At 31.6% G+C, this 16929-nt stretch overlaps 1 protein-coding gene across 1 annotated transcript; it reads left to right on the top strand.

Moving 5' to 3' along the window:
* The first annotated feature begins 6918 nt into the window (after positions 1-6918).
* LOC149231480 (cyclin-U2-1-like) lies at positions 6919-8128 on the top strand. Its single transcript, XM_089376314.1, has 2 exons — positions 6919-7409; positions 7521-8128. The coding sequence occupies exons 1-2, from the start codon at positions 7003-7005 to the stop codon at positions 7810-7812; spliced, it is 699 nt and encodes a 232-aa protein (XP_089232440.1). The 5' UTR covers positions 6919-7002; the 3' UTR covers positions 7813-8128.
* Positions 8129-16929: the final 8801 nt, after the last annotated feature.

Here is a 16929-nt window from a genome sequence, read left to right as displayed (position 1 = left end):
AAATTATAATTTTTACCATGGTGCATGTTTTGGTGCAAAAATGTTATTAATACGCTCTAGTGCATATTTTATGTTGATGCATATTTTTTGTTTTATGTCGATTATTTAGTGCAAAGGCCATGATGTATCAGATGGTCTACCATGTTTTTGTGACAGTTTTGTATGGCTTTAGATAAATTTCATGCTATGATACATGGGTGGGAGAACTTCCCCATTGCATCAGTTTTTTTTGTTTATTTTTTTAGAGGTTTTTGGAGACGAGGCCTATCTTTGATCGTCATCCTCCTATGTCGATGACTAAGGTGTGAATGTGCATGTGGGGCGAGCCGATGCCAAAGAGGGGCCTGAAGGAGTATCCGACCAAGATTTCTATTGAGTCACTTGAGATACTGGGCAGTGAGGATTACCACATGTTTGCCTTAGTGTTGTGTCCTTATGTGGGGATGGATTGGTGACATTCTCGCAACATCCTCTTCACATTGAATGAGTTTGCATATGAGAGAGGTAATACAAGTGGTTTCTTTAAATTTATCTAGTTTCATTTTATTGTCTTATTTATTTAGAATATAATTTATCCTAGCACATTCTTTAACTTTTTTTGTTAAATTCTTTAATGAAATTATCTAATTATTTTTGTGTATTATAGATTTTGTAGACGTCGGTGGTTTCGTTAGGCACATGCCTTGTCACCCATTAGATGGAGATGTGGAGATGGTCGAGGTCGTAGAGGATGAGGCACATCCTCGGATGTAGATGGGTGCGGGCATGTGGGCGCGTAAGGATGGTGTCATATTTAAGATGGAGTACTGCAACCAACTCTTTAGAATTTTGGTCAAGTATGGAGTTTTCCTTGTGATATCTCGAGACATCAGGGTAGATCCTAGGCTCATGGAGTACTTGAGGGACTGTCTACGTGATATGATGAGTTGGATGCATCAAATCGCGAGAGCTACTAGGCTACTAGCAGCAAGGACGGATCATGGGAATGTAGCAGATGCACAAGAGTCTTCACCGAGTACTACCCCATTATATCATGATGATCATGGTAATGATCCTTCTAGTGATGAGGGTAGTGATCCTACTGGTGATCCTTCAAATACACATTCTTCACTTAGACTTATTACAGCCCCATCAAATCATGATCAGTCGGGTGTCGGTGATCCTTCTAGTAGTACTCCACTTCCTCATCATTCACCTCATGATCAACCATTGCCTCATGTTTCTCTGGATCATAGAGCAAACTAGCCACCTTATCCTCCACCTCATAGTTCGACCGTTGAGGCAGTTGACCATCCATCATCTTATGCTATAGACCATATTTCTCTTACTACTATTGCATCATCTTTTGTTACAAACCAAGCTGCCACTAGTACTATTGTATCAAATATTTCACTTGATGTAGTTATTTGACATACACACACACACATACATATATATTTCATTTATTTTGTTCATGTTGATGTACTTAATTTATATGTTGGTGTTGATGTGTATATTGTTAGGTCATGCTAGATATGTTCATTTAATGTGCTTATAGATAGATATGTATGTAATATCAGTTATTTGACATGAGATGTATATTTGAGGATGTGTGTGGTGATGATGTTAGATTAAAATATTTGTGTTTTTTTAGAAGTGGTCACGACAATGATGCCCTATTAGATTGTTATATTTGTGTACTAGCTAATGATATTTATATATGCTAGAGATGTAGATATTTAGATGATGTTAGTGGATTTAAATGTGTATTTTAGGTGATGTTTATGTTTTTTATAGGGTTATCATCATGATGTTTATTTTTATGAATCAATATTTATTATAGATTATGTATTGGTGAACTTATATGAAAATTTTATATATGAAATTGCATGCAAAATGGCTTACTTTAAAAAAAATGTGAATATATTTTTATAAATTACAAAGTTTAATATGGTTGAAACTATAATTGTAAAATTACCATAAATAATTCTCTATTGCTTAGCTAGTTCATACATATTAATTCTAAACTAATTAATAAATATTTCAGTACCCACAAGGCAAAAATAATTAAAGGTAAAATAATTTAGTTAGTTCTTAATAAGATGAAAATGTGTAGCTCATTCAATTTTTAATATAATAATAATAATGATAAATTATTCAAAAATACAATTTAAACAATGAAATATTACACATGGTCTATTTATAGAGATAGAAAATCACTATAAATCCATCTTAATCACAGATTTATGAAGCACTATTAAAAGAGTAAATGTTTTAATATGTACCTATATTTTTCAAGTTTTGCATTCTAAAAATATATTTTCATATAATGATATTCGATCTCTCAGCTCCTCCTAGATCTTTTGTTAAAAGGGATCTATAATAGTTTATAAAATTTAATATTTTATTTTTAAATTAAAAAAATTTAAGTCTGAATTTTTTATAACTATTTAGATTTAATATAACTTAAAAATTTATATTTCAATGAAATTTAATTTATCACTAAAGTTATGAGGGTTCAAGGAATTTAAATTTAATATATATAACAACTCTTACCAATTTAAATTAGAATTTTCTCTCTATAAAGAGGAGGAAGAAATGTAAAATAAGAATTGTGAAGTTACTTGTAGTTGGGATTTGTTATATTGGAAGTTCTCTCTTAAAGAGAAAATTGAACTTTTTTCTAGTAATAAAGATATAACATTTTTTTGCTAATTTGGTTCTTTATTTGCTATTGTGGATTGATTTTTTTTTAGTAATAAATATGAATTAAATAATACAAAAATCATAATATATTAGATTTAACTTTTTGACATATAATATAATTGATTATTTCTTAATGAAGAACTCAAGAAATTTTATTTTTTCTACATACTTTTCACAAGATGGTCGTTAAAATTGATGTTCTCACATTTCTCCTAGCTAATACATCATGTTTACATTGATAAAGACATGTCTACTTTAAATAATGTACTTATAAATACATAAAAAATAGATACTTGTTTTACATAATCTAAAGAAGAAAGAAAAATGCATCACCAAGTCTCTTAGAAAGTCAAACAAATGTCTTTTAATCACCATCACACTATTTATCTTTTAATTCTTAACCATAAAATATTTATTAATTTAATTTTTATTTATAATTACCATTAAAAAGAAAATACAAAATTCTTGGATTATCCATGAAGAAAAAATTAAATTCTATCCTGCATCCATGTAAACCCATTTATTTCTCTTATGATCCATAAAAATATATAATCAACATTTTACGCACGCACATAAGACTTCCTTTTAATTTACATAATATTGTAACTGAAATTTAAGTATATTAAACATCAATTTATCTCTCATTTCAAATATGTAATTTTATATATGAATACATGATGTTTTTCATTGTAAAAATCCTATAGATTTATCACTACATGATCTATGATTTATATTGATTTTGATATAAACAAGGAGAAAAACAAAAAAAATGTGTGAAATGATTAATAAACAAATAAATACCTAACATCTATTTTTACGTTCAACCAGGGCATAAGTATGAAATCGAATAGATCTACTTAACGGACAACGAAGTTCACTGTATAATTTCAAATATAGTGAACTGCACAAGTATTGGTTCACCGCAGAAGTTCATATGTGAGAAGCCCTAATCGAACCTGTCCACAGAAAAAATCCCACTGATATTCAAATGTTCTCCACAACCGTACGTCTGTGAGCTAAAAAAATCATCCACGATCTGCAGATGCAATTTGGTATTTTCCCTCTCCTCTGGGTTGCCATTCTGGAAAGGAAGGTTAGCGTTAGCGAGAAAACCCCTTCCTTATCCATGTATGTACTTGTTTTTTCAGAGGGTACTTAATATTTGACAATAGTTATAGTTATCTTTTTACAGGTGTTTCTTATAACGGATGGTTATTGAGCTCAAATGTTAAGTTTAGAAGTTCATATGTTATTTGCTGAGTTTTTATTATCAGATCAATACCATATCACAGTGAGTTTATATTGAGTCATATTGAGGAAAAATGACATAATATATTAAGATATATAAGAGGTAAAGGATTTTTAAATCGATAAATATAAAAGATGGAGTTCAAAATTAATGAAAAAATATAAAAAATCTTAAAAAAATATTGTTGAAAAAATAAATACCTACCATATTTAGTAAAATAGAAATTTTTTAAATTGAAAAAACTTATTAGCTTTATATTGATAGAGAGTTAAATAATATATTTTTTAAATAATTTCTAATATATAATAAAATTAAAAATATTACTTAATATGCTATACACCTAAATAATATAATAAAAATTTATTAATTAAATTCCCTATAATATTATCACTTAAATAATCATAACAGAAATATCAGACATACCAATACACGGTAGAAATTCATATGTGAAAAGCCTTAATCGAACCGATCCGTAGAAGAAACATCACGGCCATTCAAATGTTCACTTGCAACCATACATCCGTGGGCACAGAAATAATAACATAGAGTGCTCAGATGGTATTGCCGCAGCAGTCAATATGTTCACGTGCTCAGATGCGGTTGCCAAGAAATGGTCCGACAGTGTTCATACTGCAGAGACAAACGCGAGTAAATACTAACTTACTTATAGTTTAACTATAATTTTTAATAAAAAATTTAAGGGGATTTTACAATATAGTAGGAGGGTTATATGTAATTTTATTAATTTGGGAGTTAATCTATGTTTAAAAAAAAGTTTAATAAAATGTATTTATAATAAAAACAAAAATTATTAGTATAATCATATTAAAGAAATTAATTTGGTTGATATAGCCTAAGGCTTTATAAACATAACAAAAAAAACTATTACAATACCAAGAATGCTTTTTATGAGTAGAAAGTTTATGGGTCAATTTTAATTTGAGAAAAAAATTACACATTTTATTGTAAAATGCATCATTTTGTTAAATAAAATTTGCTTATAAATTAATTTCTCCATGTAATTAGAATATGAACTTATTAGAATCGCAATAATCTCAAATCCCTATGAAATTGGTGGGCGGGAGCCGTGTGGCACGAATCTAATTTAATGCGAGAAAAAGGGGGAACAATTCTTATTGTAAAATGGTCTATTTTGCTAAATAAAATTTGCTTATTTATTAATTTCCCCATCTAATTAGACTATGATCATATTAGAATTGAAATAATTTCAAATCCCTAGGAAATTGGTGGGTAGAGAGCCATGTGGCAGAAATCTAATTTAATTTGAGAAAATAAAGGAACAAATCTTATTGTAAAATGGACCATTTTGCTAAATAAAATTTTCCTATATATTAAAACCCAAAGCAACCTAACAAACTCGGTAACACACTAGAGTTGTTTATTAGCATTAAGACTAATCATGTGTTGAGCATTTTCCCTTGAGAATCAATCTACAGCCTCGATTAAAAAGAAAAATCAACAAATCCTCATCCACCTTAACTTGAAATAACACATATTAGATTAGTTTTAGTTCAAATCATATGTGGTAAAAATATTTCACTTTCACTCTTGCAGTTATAAATAAAATATTTCAATGTTTATATTAAATAACATAATGTGTAACTCATTCAATTTTGAATATAAAATAATACTAATGATAAAGCATTCAAAAATATAGTTCAAAAATGAAAAATTATACCTGTTCTGTAGAGATACAAAAAAACCACTATAAACTCATCTTAATAAAAAATTTATGAAGAACTAAAAAAAATTAAATATTTAACTTATAAATTTTTTGAAATTTTACATTCTAATAAGAAATTTAAATATAATAAAATTTGATTTTTTTAGATATAATAAAATTTGATTTTTTAAGCTTTAATAAATCCGTGATTAAAATAAATCTTATACACAATTTGCCTTCTAAATCATATAAAATAAAAAAATCAAAACCAAATATTATATGGTTTATATATACCATCATTAACGTCGTAATGACAAAATTAGAAAGTTATATACACTCATCACTAACATAGTGATTACAAAATTTAGAAAGTTCTCTCCTTCGTAGTGGTATCCAAAACCCCCAACGAATCTAGACATGCGCATGAATGGTCTTCATTTTCTTAATATAAAGTCTAAAGTTAGCCAGCCACCTTTCAATAGATTCCTTTATAATATTTAAAATCTGTTCTCTTTATTTCGATATTAAAAGTTAGAAAATCTTTGGGAAGGCCTAATAACGACAATGAGATAGTGGTGCGCACATTGTAATAGAGAACCTGTTTTGTGTGCTAATTGAATGACTTTAATTTAATTATAAAATAATAAATTTAATATTTAATAAACATCTAAAGTTTAAAAATATTATATCTATTACATACACTAAAAATACTAGATAATCTCTGGTTAATTTATTCCATTATAATATACCATTATTTAAACTTAGGATCTATTATATGGTTGTGCATAAAAATCATCGTCATAAAGCTGTGTAATGCGGGTCAGCACATTCTCTGAACCGACACAAATCATTTTGAGCATATCACCCTAAAGCTTAGCCAAAGGAATCTTGTACTCCTGAATAATTTAAACGCCATTAATGTCCAATGTTTCGCTTCAACTGGCCCACAATTTCAGTGGAATCAAATCAAACGAGACAAGTTTATTTTAGACTTGTCTGCTAAGTAAGCTCGTTTGAGCGAGCGGTGGTGTATGTGTGGAGGCAGTCTGACCCTTCTGTCTCCCTGCATTGCCGCTAAATCCAATCCACTCAAATTTCCATTCAATTAATGAAATCCACACACCGAATTCCAGCCATGCAGATTCCCTACGTTGTACGATTCCCTCTAGCAGCCACGCTGTCTGTCTGTACGAGAAAGAGCCGAGCAACCCGACTTCCTTCCCCACCTCTTCCTCCCACCACAACACAAACCCCTCTGCAGCCTATATTATCTTTCTCTAAACTCACTTCCTCCAAAAGAAGCTATCGCCGCAATCCACAAAACTATTGAAATTATTAAAAAGCTCCCTCCTCAGAACATATCCAATATTACGTGTTCAGAACAATGGCAGAGGGCGTTATTTCTGGAGGAAGAACGAAGTCACATCTCTATTCCCTCCAAAGTGAACACGCAGAGCGATCATGCTCACAGACCGTCACGGTCATATCAGTGTTGTCATCTCTGGTGGAGCGGACTCTCGCCAGAAACCAGAGACTTGCGGCCACTTACAGGCGCAATTCGCCTTCCAAGTACCGAGTGTTCGACGGTTTGCAGGTGCCGGACATGTGCATAGAGCAGTATCTGGAGAGGATTTTAAAGTATGTTAATTGCAGCTCTTCTGTGTTGGTAGTAGCATATGCTTACATTGACCGCCTCATTCAATTCCATCCGCAATTCCGCATAACGGCTGTCAACGTCCACAGGCTGCTTATCACCACAGTTATGGTCGCCTCCAAGTTTCTTGAAGACCTGTAAGCTATTTCTCTAATTTAATACCATCCACGATCCTCTATTTCTTGTTTTAGTTTCGACCTTCATTCTCATTGTCGTGATTTTAATTTCAATTTCTATTTGTTGAGCAGGAACTATAGGAATTCATATTACGCAAAAGTGGGAGGCGTGAGCAGCGAAGAAATAAATAGAATGGAGATGGAGTTCCTGTTTCTGATGGGCTTCAAGTTGCAGGTGAGTGTGAAGGTGTTCGAGAGTTATTGCAGCCACCTGGAGAGAGAGGTGGCTATGGGAGGAGGATTCCAAATAGAGAGAAGCCTTCGTCCATTCGTCTTCTGTGGAATAGACAAAACCTCCACCGCCACGCGACAGGATTCAAGAAACGAGAGACTTGCTCTTTGCTGCGAGTATCGCAGGTCTTAGAATACTCACACACGAAGGAATGCCCCGCTAGCCGGGAACTGCACAGTAGACTGATGAAGACGGTTTGCCATTTAATGTTAATTATCTGAAGAAGGGTTAGATTATCAGTGGCAAACAGATGATGTCAAATGTATACATTATATGAGGATACTCCTCAGCGTTTGAGGCGTTGAACCAAGGGAAGATCTTGGGTACGAGGGCTGTCCATTTGAACAGAGATGAGTCCGCATGTTCGTTAATATCTAGCGTTGTGTAGACAGGACTCCAACCTAAAGGGGGCGTAATGTTCAGCATTACAGTCATTGTATTTGGTGGAAAGGAGGTTGGGCAACTATCAATATTTAAAAATGTAATATATATATATTGTATAAATTCTGAGATTTAAGAATGTTTTCAAATCTATGGATCATTCTCTTCTCATATGTTGTTTGTACATAATAAATGAAGTGTTTGAGAAAAGTTTAGTCCTCCTATTTTTTATGATGTTAATAGCATTAGCTACGTTAATGTATTGTAGTTTTCAAATAAATAATTTTCCATATTAAATTTACAAGTAAAATTGTAAAATATTTATTTTATTTTATATTAAAGTTAGTTTTCCATATATGTACAATGAGATTGGAGAGGAATTATATTAATTTATTAATAATGTGTTGAACATGTATTATAATTAATATATTTTTAAGTATTGAGGGTTTTTCACAGTGCATTATATTAAATATCATTTTCTGGAATTTAAATGCGTAAAGAAAATCATTTATCTATGACCATTTCTATGAGAGGTTCATTATATTAAATCTCATTTTTTGGGATTTAACTGCGTTAAGAAAGTCATTCATCTATGACCATTTCCATGAGAAGTAGTCGTATCTGACCAATTTCTCATGATTTTTGAATAGTGCACTTAGCACTCATTGTATTTCTCATGATTTTTGAATAGTCCACTTAGCACTCATTGTATAGGGTGATGCTTAGGGGTGAAGAAGTTCATGATTTTTGAATAGTGCACTTAGCACTCATTGTATTTCTCATGATTTTTGAATAGTCCACTTAGCACTCATTGTATAGGGTGATGCTTAGGGGTGAAGAAGTGGGACTGAAACTGGTGAAATGAATCACATAGCATCAATCATCACTTCTAGGGCTTGCACCCGGTAACTAGGACTTCTCGGGAGGTCACCCATCCCAAATTGCCTCTGGCTCAAGCGCACTTAACTGTGGAGTTTTCCCCACAATCAAGCCCACTTAGTTTGCCACCCCATTTGCGAAACTTTAGCAAGTATTGTGCCTTAACTGTGGAGTTTCCCCACAATCAAACTCACTTAGTTTGCCACCCCATTTGCAAAACCTTAGCAACTATTGTGCCTCGTGAACCATTCAGGTAGAGCTCCCTTCACTCTTATGTATTTAAGTATTGAGAGTTCTTTGCAATGCATTATATTAAATATCATTTTTGGGGATTCAACTGCATTAAGAAAGTAATTCATCTATGACCATTTCCATGAGAGGTAGTTGTATCTGACCAATTTCTCACTTCCGGGCTTGCACCTGAAAAAGAATATAGATTAAAGAGGGTAATTTGTGAAATATTCTCATGGGTAGAGAGTTCTCTTGAAAAACAATACTTAGTTATGAGAAAATATAATAACCTATGCATAGATGAAATGCATAGAGATAAGTCATAGGAACCTTCTTTGGAAAGAATATATCTTTTTATGCAGGAAAGATAATTTAATAGTGTTAATCCCTTTGCAAGAGTTTGCAAAGGTTACATGTTTTGGTGAGTAAAAAGGTAAAGGATTTGGTTGTTGCATATTGGGTAGTTTGATTTATTTGCATGATTTAATGCATAAACGGTTACCGTTATTATTATCCTAGTTCTTATGTGCAAAAGAAAGGTTGATTATGAGACTTTGTTGAAAACAAATGCTTAAGGACTTTGTTATGATACTTTTATGGAAACAAATGCATAATAACTTTGTACATAAATGATAAAGGAACTATGTTGGGTTCTTGAAAAATAACTATGTGAAAAGAACACATGTGCTAAAGCATAGAAAAAATAGTTTATTAGATGTATGAAAATATAAATATGGTGTTATATATTTTAAATAGTAACATGGATTTGCAGAACTATTGGGTTAAATCTTTAAAGAGAAATATGCTTTAGTGTGAATAAGAATTGTGGAGGTAAAACAAGTATTTACTTGAATAAATGTACTAGTTATTTATTATGACATGCTTGATAATTATTGGTGCACAACGTTGTTAGAAGAAGCATGTTGTGATGTTATATTTACAGTTCATGCACATGAGTAGATGTTAAAAGATCACTTTTAGAGACTGATTATTGATTGATTAATATTGAATCTAATCTTGTTGCCAAAGCTTGTTGACATCAACAGTGACAGGAAATGACAGTGGTTTGTGCCAAAGAAAAATGATGTTTAACATTGTGGTAGGTAAAGAACTAACAGTCCATGCTCATGAGTACGAGTTGCAAGATCATACATTGATAGAACAATCATGCCACAAGGATGTAGCAAGTGGCGATATGTAGGTAAAGGGTTTCATGGAAAATGTAATCGCTTTTAGCTAGATAGGTGACATTTTAAAGATATTTTCATTGTAATATTTTATAACAATGGATAAGGGATGGAATCTCTTATAAGCCATTGAATGAGGGGTGAAAACCCTTATGATCGTTTAATAATAGAATTAAACATTTGTTGGTTTTCACCCTACGGGGTTTCTAGGGTATATCGGTGTTCAATGATGTGATTGCTTATTGTGTCAGTTTGATGATGTTGGTTCCCTATTTGATGTGATAATCATAATGTCAAGTATGTGATTAATTAATATGATTAAGGGAATCATGAAATGGTTGCAAGGTTCATGAGACAATTTATGTTAATGTACTACAGTAGTGGTTGACAATGGTTATGCAACTTACTACCCTCTACTGAAATTTACTTTATGTACTAATGAAAATTATGTCTAGTGGTTAATGAGAAATATGGAGTTGTGATACTTACTTGTGGGTAATTTGTGTGAAAAAATCTAACTTCCTGCTTTTACATGTGAGGTTACCGAGGTACGTTACAAGTGATATCAGAGCTAAAGGTTGCAGCACTGACGCCTTTGGGAATTGGTAAGCAGAAAAGAGATTGAGGTATGACACCAATGGACATTAACTCGGGTATGAGTTTAATAATATACATATTGATTTATGTAGTACACTAATTTTGACATGATATGTGTGATTCATGTTTATAACTGCATTGAGTAGTAAGTAATAAAGTTTGCTGCAAAACTATGTTCATGACATTGGATTCTTGATGAAGATAAAAGACAATAAAACTTTTGTCACACTTATGAACAATATTGAACACTCATTAAGGAAAGTGACAATCAACTACCAAATTTTGCTTTACAAATATGGCAATAATAATGATGCATTTATTGAACATGATTGAAGTTACAATGATCTAATTTTAATGTGTCAATGCATGAATTTAAAATACGGGGAATGACCTTGAATATGACAATATAGTGTTTTAAAAAGACATTGTAAGAACCCCTTTAGATATTGAAAATATACAATGAGTCAAGTAGTGAGACTTGATTGTAATAACTAATTTTTTATTAAGTAATGCCATGGATTCATTAAGAAGTGGAATTGAAACTGGTGAAATGAATCACATAGCATCAATCATCACTTCCGAGGATTGTGCCCGGTAACCAGGACTTCCCGGGAGGTCACCCATCCCAGATTGCCTCTGGCTCAAGCGCACTTAACTGTGGAGTTTTCCCCACAATCAAGCTCACTTAGCTTGCCACCCCATTTTCAAACCCTTAGCAAGTATTGTGCCTTAACTATGGAGTTTTCCCCATAATCAAGGTCACTTAGTTTGCCACCCCATTTGGAAAACCTTAGCAAGTATTGTGCCTCGTGAACCATTTAGGTAGAGCTCCCTTCACTCCTATGTATTTAAGTATTGAGGTTTTTTGCAATGCATTATATTAGATATCATTTTTTGGGATTCAACTCCGTTAAGAAAGTCATTCATCTATGACCATTTCCTTGAGAGGTAGTCGTATCTGACCAATTTCTCACTTCCGGGGCTTGCACCTGGTAACCAGGACTTCTTGGGAGGTCACCCATCCCAGATTGTCACCGGCTCAAGCGCGCTTAACTGTGGAGTTTTCCCCACAATCAAGCCCACTTAGCTTGCTACCCCATTTGTAAAACCTTAGCAAGTATTGTGCCTCATGAACCATTCAGGTAGAGCTCCCTTTACTCTTATGTATTTAAGTATTGAGGGTTTTTTGTAAGCATTATATTTGATATCATTTTTTGGGATTCAACTGTGTTAAGAAAAGCATTCATCTATGACCATTTCCATGAGAGCTAGTAGTATTTGACCAATTTCTTATTTATTTATTCTAATTTCTTCTTAATTTTATTTTTGAAAAAATTTTAAAAATTTATTTAAAATTAAAATGAAATATTTAAAATTATTATTAAATGTGGTTTCTTATAAAAGTCAAAGCGGTTAGATTTGAAAAATATTTATCAATTTTAGTATTTTTCTGCTTAATTTTAATTTTAGAAAAAAATAAAAAATTCATTGAAAATTAAAATTAGATATTTAAATTTATTATTAAACATCGCTTCCATAAAAAGTCAAGGTGGTCAGATTCATGAACGCTCTTCATTTTTCTTACAAAGGTGCCATTTTCAACTACCACTTTTAAAGGGAAAAACCTACCACCTTAGAGGGGAAAATCCTAATATTCTTGTCTTCTTCTCTGGACTCCAAGAGCATATTTAATTCTTCAATCAACACTCATCGATAGGTATTAATATTCTTCGTTGTAACCATTGTATGTTGCTTTGATGATTACTAACTTTTTGGTTTTCGTTTTGTGGATTTTTATTCATTTGAGTAATTTTGTGTTTGCTTTTTTATTTTAATTTTTGGGTTTTTATTTTTATTTTTAGTGATTTTGGGTTTAGGAATAGAATCTTAATCTTGAAAATGTAGAAAATGTAGAGTTTGTTTATTAATAGATCTAACACAAAATTAAAACTATTTTTCAAAATTAACACTTAGTCCTAAAAAAACATTTATCACCCTAAAATGTAATATGTGGATGATATTATTAGAAGGTTTGCATTGCTCCTCCTTCACACCCTTTCATACCACTTAGCTTATTGCTAAAACCCTAACTCTAACTTCTACTTCTATTGAAACTAGTATTTCTACTTAAAATATATCTACATTATTTAGTGTTAGGAAACTATTTAGACTATAAGGAACTCTCAGAAACACAAATTGCTTATGTGTGAGAAGGTATTTTAAGTTAAAAGTAATTTATAATTTGGGATAATAGATTTTTTATAGTAACATAATAGTTGTATATGTATTTTTACTTTAACTTTACTGTGTTTTAGTTTTAACTTTACTGTGTTTTAGTATTAATAAATACTGTGTTTTATTTATTAATAAATAAAAAGTAAATTTTTAAAAATAATGAAAGTAAAAGTTTTAAATTGGAAAAAATAAAAAAGTTTTTAGGAAAAAAAAGATGTTAAAGTAGATTAGTTAATATTGATAGTTTAAGGCATTTTTTTCTAGGAAAAACTCCCCTAACTATCACTTATATTAATGTTGACCTCAGATTCATTGTTAAACGATTGAACAATAATTTGTCGTCAGTTAATAAAAATTGAGTTAAAAAAAACTTCCAAACCCCTCCTTCAGCTATGTCTTCCATTTGCATTTGCAACATCTTCCATTTGCATTTGCAGCATTGGGATGGTTTGCCTAGATTTTGTGTCTCATAGTTGGAGCAACGTCACATTTTATTCATACAATTTCATATAGTTGGAGCGTCCAGAATTAGAAGGCGATTCGCATTTCCAGCATTGGGATGATTTGGGGGGATTTTTTCTCATAGTTGGAGTAGCTGTCACATTTTATTCATACACTAACTACTCGAATTCAGCCTGAATGTAGTCTCCTTTATTCCAGTGGACAGACTCACTCACCTAGTAGGCTTTTGTAAGAGGGCATTAATTTACTAACAGGATTTGGATTGTCCTTTTGCAGGTATCTATGTAACTTGACTTATGTTTAAAATATTTTTTCAACGAGATTTTGGCAGAAGGTTTTTGATTGTTGGCGTACTATGCCTAACAGGTTGGAACCCTAGGCGTGACGACATTGCAACTTAGTTTCAAAATGCTTTCTATCCTCAATCAACAATCCATGGTATTCTTTTCATCCGCTGCAATGTGCCAGGCAAAATCAAGAAAGAATCTAAATAATAAATTGAATTTTAAAAAATACCACTTTAATTAATTTAATTAATCTTATTCAACATAATGCTTTAAAAGGAAAAACATGTATCTTAATTTTATTAAATATAATGCTTTAAATGGAAAAAAAATATGTATCTTAATTTTATTAAATATAATGCTTTTAATGGGAAAATCACGTATCTCTTTTTTATTCCATTATTTCATTAATGTTATAATTTAAAATTAAAAAAACATAACTAATTTTTATTTTCAAGTAAAAATAAACCAAGGGGGTTGTTATAGCACTAGAAATAAACCATAAAAAACACATCAAATTCTAAAATTAATTTTATAAACTTTGGGATTAATATTATAAATCTAAGGGATTTTAAACCAAAGGGAATAACATTAAACCCTAGGATTAATGTTAAACCTAAGAGATTATTAATAAAAAACCAAGGGATTAATATTGAAAACCAAAGGGACTAATATTAAAAACCCAAGGGATTAAATTTTAAGATTAATGTTATAAACTAGATTTAATAATATTAAACTTTGCGAATATGAGCCTAAAGCATCAATACACATATCACAACTCAATTGAAATATTACTAAAGTATAAGATATTTGACTAATAATAAATCACATATTGATATGGATAAAATGGAAAAGGTTTCAGTGGTGCTATAATTCAATAATATATTGAAAAGTTACTTTTGAATTATATTGTGAAACATGTTTGAAGAAAACATATACATTGATTAAGTTATCAAATGAGAAAAAAAAATCTGTGCTTCATAAATAGATATAATTGCTACATATAAATTTTACAGTTAAAAATTTATTCTAAAATATAAACTTCAGCATTTGAAAAATTATTTAGCAATTTCATTGTATTAAAAAATATTTTTAAGATGTGGTGAATATTATAGTAAAGGTTCTTATTGTATCATAAAGTGTTTCCATTTGGGAAGAACTCCTCTCCCATGCACTAACATATAGCACTAATTAATGCTTCTCTGACACATATTGAAAGACAAAAAATTATCAACAAAATGCAAGGACCATGCTGCAAAAAATGTTTGTGTGTTTCTCTTATCACTGTTATGACATGTCTCCCAAGTGATCGATGGATGCATATTTATGTTATATTATCATTTTGTATCCTTCATTCCATCATTTTAGCTACCAGAACCAACATGAACACCACAAGTATATTTGCATGTAGATGTTCTTGTCATTTACTCTATAGTTGTTATCAGTGAAAATTATGTCTCTAGATACTTTAATGGCTTCCACTGGCCTGGTTAAAGTTCTGGTTGTGTGAACACTATGCTTACCCATTGCTCCATTGCTTGATTGAAATTACTATTCGATTCATAATAATGATTACATCATTTGATAAGGACATTGTTTTGGCATGGAAAGTTTAATAGCACATGGATCATCTAACTATCCAGCATGCCCAAGCAGACCAACCATGCCTGTATAATGATCCACCATGGGCATTCTGCATTTATCTTCTCATGTATTTGAAATGCAGCCAACCCTCATTCAAAAGACCTACACGACTGCAAGCAAACATGACACCAGTGATAGTGATTTAATTTGGATTCACACTTGCCTGTTCCATTCTGTAGAAAAGTGTGAGAGATTCCATTCCACCCCCATGCATTTAATATCCTGCAATAATGGAACTCCATAATAACAAATCTTGTATAGAAAATCTATCAAAGAAATGGTGTGCAACCTCTAAACTACTACACTTGACAATTGATAGATGCATATGAGGGCATCACCTACACAAACCTGACTCAAAATCCATTTCTAATGATGTAATTGTGGATCCCCTTGTATTACAATAGATATCTTAAATGACTACAAATTCGAAGAATATTTATCACAATGATTGAATTAGATAAAGCATCTGAACTGAGAGATGAAAATCAAGGCATCACCTAAACAAACCTTACTCAAAATCCATTTCTGATGATGTAATTGTGGATCCCCTTATATTACAGTAGATATATTAAATGACTACAGATTCGAAGAATATTTATCACAATGACTGAATTAGGTAAAGCATCTGAACTATCCATTTAACAATAGTGGTTCTAAGCTTTGTCAGAATACTAATTATAATAATAGCCTACAATGGCATCATTCTAGGAGGCCACGTCTTTGTAAGACAATGTAGAAAATACTTGGTCTCCAATCTTGCTCCTAGATATCAAATGCATGTCTACAAGTGCATTACCCAATACTCCAATCCATTGCGAACTACAAAGTCATGAATTATCTTTTTGTGTTGAAGATCCTCTGAGCTGGGACATATAGGAAGAATGCTCACAAGGGTGCAGAGTCAAGTTTCACACCTGCAAGTTCCATATGATGAAAGGAATTCAAAGTTTCATGGTGATTCCCATTCTGAGAACATCTTGATGTTGAGTCTTCAAATGTCTTAAGGAAGCCCTGTCATGGGTTGAAAATAAAACTCTTTAATCACTTTTAAGCTAAAATTGAAAATTATGTAAATGAATATGCAACCAAAGAGTTACTAGTAATTTGATAAAATCCACTTAATTAGGGCATCATATGGGTAAGGGTTTGTGGAAGGTTGCATGTCTATTGCTTTTGATTAATGTAGTGAAATATGTAAAGTGTTTCGCCCATGGACCATGTGAATATCCTTGGTGAGTACAACCTTCACAGGGTCAATGTCTGGCCTGGTGATAAGAGCTCAAGTGGGAGTAACAATTATGGGTCCATCATCCATGAGACTGCAGAGGGGGTCCAGTGGAAGAAACTTT

The sequence above is a fragment of the Pinus tabuliformis genome, chromosome J, assembly GCF_031772625.1.
Source record: "Pinus tabuliformis cultivar Carrire ecotype Pingquan chromosome J, CPIR1, whole genome shotgun sequence".
NCBI classification, from domain to species: domain Eukaryota; kingdom Viridiplantae; phylum Streptophyta; class Pinopsida; order Pinales; family Pinaceae; genus Pinus; species Pinus tabuliformis.
The sequence above is the reverse complement of the archived record's forward strand: the minus strand, read 5'-3'. Positions and strand labels throughout refer to the sequence as shown.